The sequence below is a fragment of the Augochlora pura genome, chromosome 10 (assembly GCF_028453695.1).
Source record: "Augochlora pura isolate Apur16 chromosome 10, APUR_v2.2.1, whole genome shotgun sequence".
Lineage (NCBI taxonomy): Eukaryota > Metazoa > Arthropoda > Insecta > Hymenoptera > Halictidae > Augochlora > Augochlora pura.
This window is the reverse complement of record NC_135781.1, coordinates 32636784-32649551: the sequence shown is the minus strand read 5'-3', so window position 1 is coordinate 32649551 and position 12768 is coordinate 32636784. Positions and strand designations below refer to the sequence as shown.

The window sequence follows — 12768 nt, the reverse complement described above, 5'->3', positions numbered from 1 at the left end:
ATTTAATATCCATGAGGGTTACAGAGATACGATACTACTATTTTTACAATAGTAAATGGAATATAAATATTAACATGGAATATAAATAACACCGATAGGTACCGTTTAATTCGGTGAAGTTATTAGAAATGGAATTTAATATCCAAGAGGGTTACAGAGATACGATACTACTATTTTTACAATAGTAAATGGAATATAGATATTGTCTTCTTGTATAATATTTCTCTTTCGCAAGTCACGCGTCCCGCTCGGCGGACGTCCGGCAAGTGGTTCGCCAGCCACGCGATGTTTCCCGGTGGCCGATTAACAGCGCGCGAGCCGCCGCTGCCGTAAAGACGGGTTAATTACATATTGGTATTTACAGGCCACAAAAGTGAAATACGCCGCCGTCGCTAATACGTTTCACCCCTCTTCCCCTTTTACGACGGTCCTTGTTTCTGCCCGCACGTAATTGTATGAGCTTTCGCTAATTCCGCGAGTGGAACTGGGAATCGTGAAAGAGAGAGAGAAAGCGAGAGAGGGGGGGGGGGGGGGGGCGGCGCGAACTAGGAAAAATAAAACTGAATTCTGGATAATCATTCTGGGTCAGTGGGGATTTAATGTGTTCTCAGCTCGGCTCCGCGTACCCGCGCTCGCGTGTTCGTTTCAGCGGAAACGAGCGTTCGAAGGAAATCAAATTTTTCCGAGCGATTCGGAAAATTGAAAAACGTCGCGTCTGCGAATCTTTCATGGATTTTTAGTTAATTATTCCTTCGTAGTGATGCGAGATGAATTTTTGTATCGTTTGATGTTTTAATGGCATTTTAAGGTTATGTCGGGATAGCGATATTATTTCTGTACCATTGGATGTTTTACTAATATTTTAAGGTTAGATTACTTAATTTTTAGCAAAAATACTGCGAAAATATTTTATTCTCTTAATTTTCCAACGTAGACGAAGACATCAATGCAATTTCATTTCTTTTTTAAATTATTAAATTGTCGTCTATTTAAAGAATTTCGTAAAAGGAATTCTCGTTAAGGGAGGATTCGCTCGAAGCGAAGACAACGATTGGTTTAAGGCTGGCTGGTTCGGTTCGGCGCCGTCCGCAGAACGGTATATTGATTCGTTAAGTGCATTCCGGCATGTAACATGTAAATGAGATTCTAATCGCGTTAATTATTTCAGCGTGTATCGGAATGCACGACGCGATGTTCTCGTTTGTTTGACGAACGTTGCTCGGGGAGAGCGCGTGATTGGAACGGCCGGCATCCGAGCATGAAAACTGGCGGAACAATTACGCAATAATAATCGAGCAGCAACAACGTATAAGAACGTCGTAGAAACGATTGCCTCGCAGAAATCACGTCGCTCGTCCGATTTTATTAACCCTTTCTGCGTTTCTTTCGCGTGCGCGCGTTACAACGTCTCGTACAGATTTTCTGGCCTTGTAGCGAGCATAGTTTCTTTCTTTTTTACGTTACCATAAACGCGAAATAGAATTACGATCCGGCAGCGTGGATTTACGGCACGTCCAATTACAAACGGCGAACAATAAAGAAAGTGTTAACTATTCTAATGAAGGGTCGTCGGTGTTAACAGTTGCGCGAGACGTTTATGTTTATGCGTGCTGTGTGCTACCGGCTACGCTGCTACCGATGGTATACTTAACTCCGATTTGGGTCACCGAATGTATCGCGCTGTAACATTGCCGACGGCGAGTTTGTTGCCATTATTGCCGGCGCTTTTGTTAATCAACGCTTTACCGACCGTAAAGTCGGCTGTAAACATTTCCTTGGCATCGACTCTGTTTCGACCTTCACGCAATTATTATTTTATTATATTATTATATTGTATTGCTTATATTTTCTTTTGTTTACAAAAACATTAAATCAACATTGTCAAAATGGCTTCTAATATTATTCTACATTATTCTGCCTCTGTTATTATAGAGCAGAGCTACTAACATTCTATATTTTATATTTTACATTAACATTAAACAATATTTATTTCATCTATTTTATTTAACCATTTTTATTTTCATTATTTTATTCGTCGCGGTTGGTATCTAATATTTATAAAATATATTTAATAATACGGAAACTTACAGTAATACAATCTAATACTTTTATCGCAATAATAAATAATTAACAAAGTGTTAAAATCGCATCCTATCTTGTCAATCTATCGCAGTAGCGTCTTCCGAATCATCGTCACAGATTTTATTTAAAATTTTGTAACTCTCCGCGAGGGGAACGAAACACGTGGCGCGGCAAATAATTCGCAGAAGTCCGGCACAATTATATTATATTAGCGGGGAGTTTCCGAGCCTCGCGCAGCGTACGCATACGAAACAGTTTACATTAATAGTGTTATCTTTGCAGCTGTAACCTTTTACTTTTCGAACTTTCGAGGTTGTTTGGACAATTATGAACGGGCAGAAGCGTGTATATATATATATACCGGGGCCGTGTCGGCGTTATGCACACGATGCATAATTTATATAGTTAAATATTTTTAGATCGATGAAGACGTAAATTTGCTATGATATTGATGAAGAGTATAAATAATATAAATGTCCTAATTACTATTAAGTCGCAAATATTTCTAATTTACACGTTTTTAAATATATTTATGCTATATTAACTCCGCGATGAGAAATTCGACTTAAATGAAGCTATTAAAGAACATAAATTGTATTAAATATATATAAATCTATTATACTTTAGCATACCTTCTATTAACCTTAGAATACTTTATAATACTTAATATAGCGCAAAAGATCGAATAGTTCGGTCAAAGAAGATACAAACAGCTCAAGAGCGGTTATTTTCCGCGACGTTAGAAATGCGGCCGCGGTGAAGGGGGGGAGGGCCGTCGTTTTCGTTTCTGTCCGAGCTGACAAGAATTCAATTTTTGTTCACCGAATGCTTTTCACGGTGTTTAATACAGCGTGCGACGAGGCTCCTGCCGCTTTATGCCCCGGGAACCGCCGCGAGTTTACTTTCAGTGATTAAGAGGGCCGAAAATGAAAGAGCGGCCCGCGATTCTTTGGACGGGAAGCGATGCGAAATCGACAGCAGCCATAGTTTTGCTTAGGGGCGATTCAGGGAGAGAGTAGACCGGCGATTCAGAGAGAGAGTAGACCGACGATTCAGAGAGGGAGAGAGAGAAAGAGAGAGAGAGAGAGAGGGAGAGGAAGAGTAGACCGGCGATACAAACTTTCAACGTTAACCCCGACGTCTCCCTTTCACACGCCGGCAATCATATTTTTGCCTGACCGCAAAATTATCTAATTGCCGGGGCCATAAAATATTGACCCAGTTGCTGACAAACTTCGGCCAACCCTCCCGGCACTCTCGAATTAAATGCTCGGCCCTGCAGCCGCGGCCGCGGCTCTGTCTTTAACTTCTTCGCTTTCGCTTCTTTCTTTCCTTTTTTCTTCGCCTTTTAGCTTCCATTGCTTCGTGACGGCGAATATTTTACGACGAATCCATCCCCGACGAATGTTACACGAATTCAACGCGTTCGCGAGGTCCTACGAGTCTTCGCTGTTTAAAGCAGTTTGCACGCTATTTTAAGGTTTTACAATCCTCGATGATTTATAAAGGAACGTTGTTCTAAGTTCGTGTAACTATCTTCGATAATTTTTAATTACCATTGAAATTTAAAATTGACTGAAAGGGTCATCAAAATTTGGGAATCTAAATCAGCGAAACTCAGCGAATTCTAGAAATACTGCATCGTTTTTCTTGAATAATTTCTCGAGCAAAATAGTTTCATTATTTAAACGAAAACTGAATGAATAGATGAAATGAAACAGCGGTCCGATATTCGATAAAGCTTAGAATAAATTTTAGAAATTATAGCTTCGATCGGTATAGAAATTCCTCCATTCGGTCACGAAACGATACAATTCCAAACAGGGAGATCCCCGATTCGGTTGCCTAAATGTTAACCAGAGAGTTCGCTTCCGAATTGATTTCATAGTTCGACCGGCGAACCCTTGCTCTCGAAAACTTTTCGCCGCGTTTAATTGGTCTACATAAGGGTAGATTTCTGTCTTAAAAGAGGCCAGCTAAATACGTCCGTTAATTTAATAACGAATGCATTTAATCGGGCAATGCTGTTCCAGAGAATCGAATTATCAAATTCGCGTTTAATTGGTCCACATTAGGGTAGATTCTCGCGACGAACGCGTCGGAACGGAAGACGAGTGTTGGGCGATTTTCGGTGGACGGGGGGAATATAGGGCAAAAGGTAATTTACACATTATCCGTCTAGTCGCTATTAGCCCCATAATTATCACTGTTAAAGAGTAAAAGCCCAATGAAAGTATAAAGCTTTAAGTCGGCGGGGGATAGTAAGAATCCAATTGAAGTTATGAACTAAACGCATAATGAGCTTGGAGGTAGCACTCCGAGACCCCAAGTAAGTATTATTATATTATCATAAGCGGCTCTTCGTCGTCGACCCAGGGAACTCCATCGTCCGGCCCTCGGAGTCACCATCCACCCTCCGACCACCCCAACCCCCCCTCCTCCGGCTAACTAATTTCATTCCGCAAGTCTTTAATTAGTATTCGTCGCGGGGCGCGTCCAAACTTTTTCACCGGAGGCGGGCTCTCGCCCGGACTCATCCTACCGGGACCGTTCACCCGCATTTGCATAGGCCAAATTCGCGGCGAACACTTTCTTGTCAGCCACCTCCGCAAGCTTAATCATCTTCTCCGGCCGTCCATCCCCCCCCCCCCCCCCCTCCTCCTCTTAGCCTTTCGTCTCCTGACATTTTCGCGTCCAGAAAAATGATTACTCGTTAATGAAATCTCGCTGATCGCCGCGCCCCTTACTTACGCGCTCGTGTCGGCTGGCCCTGAACTTCGGGGTCAGCCTTCTTCCTAGAAGACTTCTCGAATGCTTGCTACTTCCGTTCAAAGCTGACTCGTTGCCGAAGCTCGTTTCAATCGATGTCAGTTGTCGATTGTTTTCTGGAGGGAATTTTTATTTCTCGCTCGTTTTCAGTCTTTTCCGTTTTTAGGTTAGGATGATAGGAGTGCCAAAGTCTGTTTCGAAGAATAATTATATATAGGTGATTTAGTTGATAATTATTTAGTTTCAGGGGTATAGTTGTAAATTGTTATTATAGTTGTAGTCGTTGTTGCAGCGTTTTAAAAATTGGTTTTCTTAATACTACAAAACTGGGTATTTTTGTTGGAAATGCAGCGACATCTTATTTCAAACAAATGTGATTATTTAAGATCTAAGAGACACAAGTTGATGCATTATTTTTAACAAAAAGTCAAGAATATATCGAATAAATATTTGGCAGTATTTTCGTAAAAATAATGCATCGAACTCCTATATCATCAATCTTAAATGCTCGAATTTATTACAGAATTTAGAACAGAGCATGTCGCTACGTTATTAACAAAAATTGACTCGCTGGCATAGTTCTCCACGCAACGCTGTTTTATCGAAAAAATTCTAAAACATTACTTTCCATGACGTTCACTCCAAAATTCGTTAATTGCTCGCGCACAAAATTCTACAACATTTTCTAACGCTGTGACAGCTTCCTAACAAATTAAAAACCCTTCTCTACGATCTCGAGTGCTCAACCTCGCCTGACTCGTCTCAATGTTGCTCCACGATTAGACCAAATGTCGTAGAAAATTATGCGCGAGGCTTCTGCGAGTAGACTCATCCGGCAGATTCGAGTCGTAAGGCGACACGTAACTTCTCGACGGAATTTAAGAATTCTACCCTTTTACTCGATTTTTCCTTCGCGAATACGAAGAAGCCGATGCTGCAAAATATGGGCCAAGGCCTAACGTAGATGAAAGCGGCTCCTTCTAGCCTAAAGCGCGAGCCTTTGCTATAGCGATACTCGGAGCAGAAACTCCACGGATTCGTTACACGCGCGGCGCAGAATCCACCTTTCTAGGTACTCCGTCGGAGGAGTTGATGTCAAACCTATTCGCAGCGAATTTGCAATGAATATTTTATGAAGAATTCACGCGCGATTTTAAAAAGAAAGAACACTCGACTGATTTTCTCTTTGATAATTCGATTCTCTGCAACAGCACCGACTGATTAAATATATTCATTGTTAGATTAATAAACGTATTTAGGCGGCCTCTTTTAAGACAGGATATTCTGTATAACAAGCATCGAAATATTTCGCGCGATTTTCGATATAAAATTTCGCCTACGAAATATTCGACTCCGTCGAAATTAAACGCGTTGCCCGTCTTGACGGTGTTCACAGAGTTCTTATTGATTTAGTTTCACCGCACCGTCGGCCCTTCCCCCTTTCGCGGAAACTCCATTTTTCACTTTTTTTTTTCCCCAGCGACCCTTATCATAAGGCTCATTTATTCATTTGTCTGGCCTTATCTTTCACCGTTAAAGTGAAAAATTCCAAGACACGCGATTTCAATGCGCGAATATATTGAGCCAGGCGATCCCGAAATGTGCCCCGCGGAAAATATGTTGTAACTGTTCGTCCAGTTAACGATAACTTTGTTGCTGTTCTCTCTATTTTTCTAGATCGATTCCTATGATTTTTCTGGCATTGAAAAATTAAGTAATAATGTTACCAAAAGTTAGGATACTTCGCGTTTACTTTATATATTGTCTAATATTCGAGAAGATCGTTGCATTATTTTCAATTTATTACGATTGCTAAAAGAGCAAAGGTTCTTTCATTTAATTTGTATTTCATCCACTTGGATAATTTTTAGTCTAATAATAATCTAGTAACAATTGAAATCTAGTATTCGTCTAAAACTAATTCTAATCTAGTAATCACCCGATGGCAATTATAATCCAGTAATCATCTCATAATAATTATAATCCAATAATCATCTAACAATAATTATAATCAACTAATCACCTAATAATAATTTTCAATCTAATAATCCTCTAATAATAATTATAATCTACCAACCGCATTATTTTATCCTCACATTTACTATCATTCTATTATCATTAACAATTACTATTCCAATCATGATTCAATCACCGTACACAAATCGAATGAAACAATCAGATCTGAGAAGCTGAAACAAACGCCTAAAAGAAACAAAACTCCGAGCAGATAATTAATTTGGAACGGCATTCGCTGAATTCGGCCGCGAAATTCCCGGGTATTGTTCGCAAATAATTTTGCGACGAGCAACGGGACACGATGGAAAGGGAGGGGGAGGGGTGGAAGCGCCTAAACCGGATGGGACAACGTAAATTAGCGGAACGATATAATTAATTCGCCAGTCGAACATGGAAAATTCGTCAACGAGAGCGCGCGCGCGCGCGAGTCACAATTGCCGTCAACGTTTGCTGAATATATTTACGCGGGGCACACAGAGGATGTTTGACCAGGCGACACACATTTTTACAAAGGCAGAGGCGAAGGGGAAGGGGCGGTTGGGTGGGAACACTTCGGCGAAAAATATTGGCCGTTCAAACAGAGCGCGTGGGTCCGGAGATCGGGCGGAAACAGAGGAACGCTTACAAATCGTTTACCTTTTTCCGGTCGGCTGTTCCTCCATTGTTGTTCCGCAAATTCCGCATAATTGGACGCGAAAAAAAATCGAAGGGCGGCGGGGTGAGAAGGGGTTAATTGAGAGCCGGGGTCAATGATTCGAGCCGGGGGTCAATTAGCCGTATTAATAATATAAATTCGCGGTTCGTTTTCTGTGGTGGCATCCTCGCGGATCGGTTTCGCGGCTGCGACGATCGCGACGTTTATCCGGCCTCGCGACAATCCGCTGCTCGTTTAACAATAAGATCTCTCGAGACGGGTGAATAGTCTTGATAGAATGGGCCCGGGCGAGTGCCTTTAACGAAACGGCCGCTCCGACGGACAATTATTAATTGCGAGTTACGTTACTTGTGCGTTAAGAATCGCGGCGAAGAATGGTGCCGAAACGAACGAGCGAATGCATATTATTGAATGCATATTACGCGCCACGATGTCCCTTCCCGCGCTTGTTAAAAAACAATTGCCCTCGGTCGAATTTCTATAAACGAGACGACGCGCGCGAGCTCGAATCTCGACCGCGTTGAACGGCCGCGCGCGTGAATATGATTTTATTAAAATACAGCCAGTCCCATAAGTATTCGTACCCTCATTGTTTATAAGAGAAATTTGTTGAAATCAAGGGACACCATGTGAGATTTTGCAATAAACTTTTTACCATGAATGAACACGCGTATAAAGTTTAGAAAATTGATTAACTAAAACTCCAAACTTTTTCTCTTCCGTCGCATAGAAAAATATTAAATAAGATAATAAAAAGTTTATTGCAAAAATGTACAACCCTTGATTTCAACAGATTTCTCTTGCAAGCGGTACGAATACTTATGGGGCCGACTGTATATTCGCCAAAGATATTTCCCGTTTGCTCAGCTCTTTAAATCGACGTGAATCAAGCAAGAAATTATATCGACGGCTTTTTTAAAAACGTTGATTCAATTCGGCGAGCGCTCTTTTTATAAGCGGGACTTATTGAACGTTCGGGTTCAAGAATTCCTGGAGGGAGCGACGAAACCCTTCTTCGATTCCCCAGCATTCATCGGTGATTTTTGTTCGCGGAAGATGTCCTGAATGCGAGTTCTTGTTCGCCGATTAAAGAGAGTTTTTTTCTTCCGTCGTCAAAGACATCGATTTCGAATTAAATTATTCTGTGCTGACTGAAATGAGATTTAATAAATATTATATCATTTTTGTGTTGGCTTCGCGATTTTCATTTGCGAAGGTATTATGGGAATGTCGGTCAGGTTGCACTTGGATTGTGGTTATTATATTAAATGTTAATTCAGTGCTTATTATATTAAATGTCATTTTTTATATTACTCATACTTTATTATATTCCAATCATGTTATAAATCATATAGAGATCTTAATATCCAAAAGACAGCAAAACACGCGATCAACCATTCCCACTTCATCGACGACTAAATTCCAGCAGCGCGATTCTCGATCGATTCCTCGCTCAAAAAGAACGCAAGAAAAAGACGTCGCCAAGAGAAAGAAAAAAATAAAGCAACACGACGGATCGGCGAATGTCCGGGCGGAAACAATTGTCGCCGCGTTACGTTCGCCCATTAACCAAAACAACTTTCGTAAAAACAAAGTCTTCCCGGTTATTGCGCGAAACAATGGCGGCCGCTTAAGGTTGAACAAAGTTGGAACGACCTGTATTTACCCGTGTCGTAAGATGCGCTCGCGCCCGGTGATTTGAGGCGCGGTTAAGCGTGCCGGATAAGCTCGCGTTTCTCCCGCTTGGATATTTACTTGGCCACCACGGTGACACTCGCTCGACGTCTTCGCCGCGCATCGTCGCATTACAAACGAGACACCCCTTTAACGCGGCGATCGCTTTTCTTTCGAAAAATTCGCTTTCGCGAAAATATTCCGGCGACGATCTCCGGAAAACTCCGCGAAATTCTCCTGCTTAAAATTCACGGTGCCCGCGGTGTCATTGAAGTCTAACAAATATTGATAATATAACATATTAATAATATAATAAATAAGATATTAATGTTAACCCCTTCCCGTGCCATTTAGCTCGACGAAACTCGGGCCCGAGCGGTCCGCATCAACGCGCGCTAAACAGGCCAGACTGATGTTTGTAAACAGTCGCAATACGATCCGAAATGTAGATGCCCGCAATGCCTGTGATATAGTCAATTTTATATCACTACACACTTTTGTACCTTGCATTTTGAAGGGGTTTCTTAAATTTTAATAATTGAACTTGCTTCGTAACAGCAACGACAAGAATCTTGACTAACTGTTCCGAGGTACTGAGAGGAACTAACATTCAGTCGCGAGCGTAACGGGCAAAAAATCAGTCGACGAGCTCGGCTTGTTATGTTTACGTTTGGCCGAAGTATGTGTTCGAGACTCAGACTCGCGATATTTATGTTTGGCCCAAGTATCTGTTCGCGAGTCTGACTCGCGATGTTTATGTTTTGGTCCAAGCAACTGTTCGCGAGTTTGACTCGCTAAAGTACGGTTTGTTGTTGTACGGTTTAATGTTTTCTCAATTAAAGAGAACCGTTTAGCTCGCCGTGGTTTCGAGCCGCGCGGGTTCTAATAATCCGTCGGCGAGCGTGCACGTTCAGCTTATTAAGGGCACGGTGGGGTAAAGTCTCGTGAAAAAAGTGTGTCCGCGCCTTCAAAGCATGTAATCGAATCGCATTAGCGTCGCACACGTAAAAGTGACCGGGCGGAACGCGGCGCCCCGGTTCGAGAGCTATTCGACTAAACGGAAACAATAAGACGCAAATGGAACTGCGGCGGCGCGCGCGCGCGCAACGTAGGCTAGCAGCCGCCGCGAGCCGTTAATTGCAGACGCGCCGCCCGTTTTATTATAGCAGGTTACGTTCCTTTTTTTCCATATTTCCGCTCGTTTGCGTAGGCCGCGTGTTGCGCCGTGTCACCGTTCAATTTATTTTTACACGATCTCTTTCCGTTCCATCATTGATCCACGGCTAGTACCGCGCTCGCATTCATCCGTTTTATTCGTTGAATAATTTTATTGGCCGGCGTCGCCAGGATTAAAACGGTATATTCAACGGTACAAGCTAGTCGCTCACAGGAAGACGCGAACGAAATACCCGAAAATAATAAATAGAGGAAAGCTTATCTTTAATTTATTACAATTATTAAAAAAGTTAACATTTTTTTATTTAACATCGACCGACGTAGTTTTACAACTTTTCATAAAGGAGCTGGTTTCATCAATTTCCACCAGAAACCATCACTCAATCGCGTATAAAACAAAAATGTATAATTCATACTAAAATGAATATTAATAAAATACATTTAATACTAATAGAATATTTGTAAACGTATAATACTGCTAGAAATTCTAATTTTCACTCCCTGATTATGCATTTCCTACAGCAAATTCGCGCTAATATTCGAACAGTTTTTAAAAAAGTAATTCCGCTCCGAAAGCTGGCGGAACATTAACGCGAGCAGCGACGCGTCCGAAACAAACATAATCGCGGTGACGTCGATCGCAACCGCGGATATCGGGCCGTCCAGCGAGCATGTTAATAAACGAGGGTCAGAGTTTCCTTCGGCGGACAAAAGCGACGGTAAAATCGTTTCCGAGCATTTCGCCGCGCGACACGGCGAAAGTTTTTTGCGCCACGGCGAGGAGCGGCAGCGACAGCAGCAGGTGCCGCGAAAGGGGGGCAGTGGGGGAAGGTTTGGGAGCCGGATTTTTCGAACTCGCCGGTAATGATATCGTGCACGTCCATTTCCCCGTGCCCGGAGAATTTCGTCGACCTAACGGATTTCCGGTTTGCGGGAAGGAAAATTCCGTGTTCCGCGAACAAGAAGCGTGATATTTAATTTCGGCTGCCAGTTTCGGGATCCCGCGTCAGCTCGCGCTCGCTCGCTCGCTCGCGCGCAAATACATCGCCGCTTCCCTATTTATTTCTCGGTTTTTCTATCCCCGTAGCAGAAATTCTTTATCGCCGAATTCTTCTACGAGCCGCGCCGTTTCGCCGCGCTGTCACGATCCGCTAAACAACGTTATCAAATTTTCTAACCCTACCGTGCTCGGACGGACAACGATCGCGGTTTACCCCCCACCGTTTTCTTGATTCGGCGGGATTTCTCGTATCTGTTTTCCTCCGTTCTTTTTTTTTTTTGATCGCGTTTGTTTGCGATTCTCGGACCGCGGAATTTCACCGATACCGGGCAACGTTAAATCTTTAAAAATTTTTTTTAAGGTTTTAAAATATACTGGTTTCTCATTTTTATATTTCAAGTTGATCAGTTTGATTTTTAACCCTTTGCGATCGAAGCTGTTTTAACTGTAAGTCTGAAATCATTTTCCTGCCTCGTAGAATTTACCATTTAATGATATTTTAAATCTATGCTTTATTGGTATAAAAATTACTTTTGAGACGTGCTAGAATTATTTTAGTGATACCTCAGAGTCACCGCCAGAGTGCAAAGGGTTAAGGTTTTTATAGTTCCCAAGATTTATTTCACATTTTTACTTTGAACATTGACAAAGTTAAGAAGATTGTTTCTTAAATGATCGAATTAATTCCCTCCTTCAATATAATTGTTCACATACATTGCAATAAAAATAGCAAGACGCCTAAATAAATATACTTTCCTTATAATTATATAAAGCAATACATATCAACATTATGTCAATATCACATCAACGTTACGTCAATAAATGTCAATCGCTTTCACTGCTCGGTAGATTTAATAACAATATTTTAAATTATATTCGATAATATAACAATTTCCACCCTGCCAAAATTACAAAGAACAAGATTCCTATACCGACTTATATTATTTTGATTTTACTAAAGATTGTTTAAAAAGGGGTGTGAAAAGCTAAGCAAACGGATGAAAACGATTCTGCGATGCTTTGCGGTGATATCGTCTACGGAGTACGGTTTAACAGACGTTTCCCCATTTGTCGTAGTACCTGATCGGTTGTTAGCAACAACAATCATGCACACTATCGATGAACACACCGGAATATTCTCAAGGGCCTCAATAGTACATGCGAGCACTCACCTTCCGATTTCGGCGCCGGTGGTTTGCGGGTCGCCCAATTCGTTCGAATGCTTCTGCTACCGAGCCATTGCCCGTTCATGGCACCGATGGCACTTTCCGCTTCCTGAAACAATGGAAAGACAATTCAGCATTTATGCTTTAAACCAGCAGAGTAATATAAAATTCTACAAACAATTGTAATTTAGACATGGCGAGAATTTTTAGCAATTTTTGTTACAGATTGT

The 12768-nt window shown here is 41.7% G+C and overlaps 1 protein-coding gene across 6 annotated transcripts in view; it reads right to left on the bottom strand.

Moving 5' to 3' along the window:
* The window catches only part of LOC144476475 (nucleolysin TIAR), a 680102-nt gene that overhangs the window by 51818 nt on the left and 615516 nt on the right, over positions 1 to 12768 (bottom strand). For all 6 annotated transcript variants that reach the window (XM_078193491.1, XM_078193490.1, XM_078193489.1 and 3 more), the window contains one exon: positions 12545 to 12647. In XM_078193491.1, coding sequence (XP_078049617.1) covers positions 12545 to 12647 — 103 coding nt within the window. The remainder of the gene's footprint in view (positions 1 to 12544; positions 12648 to 12768) is intronic.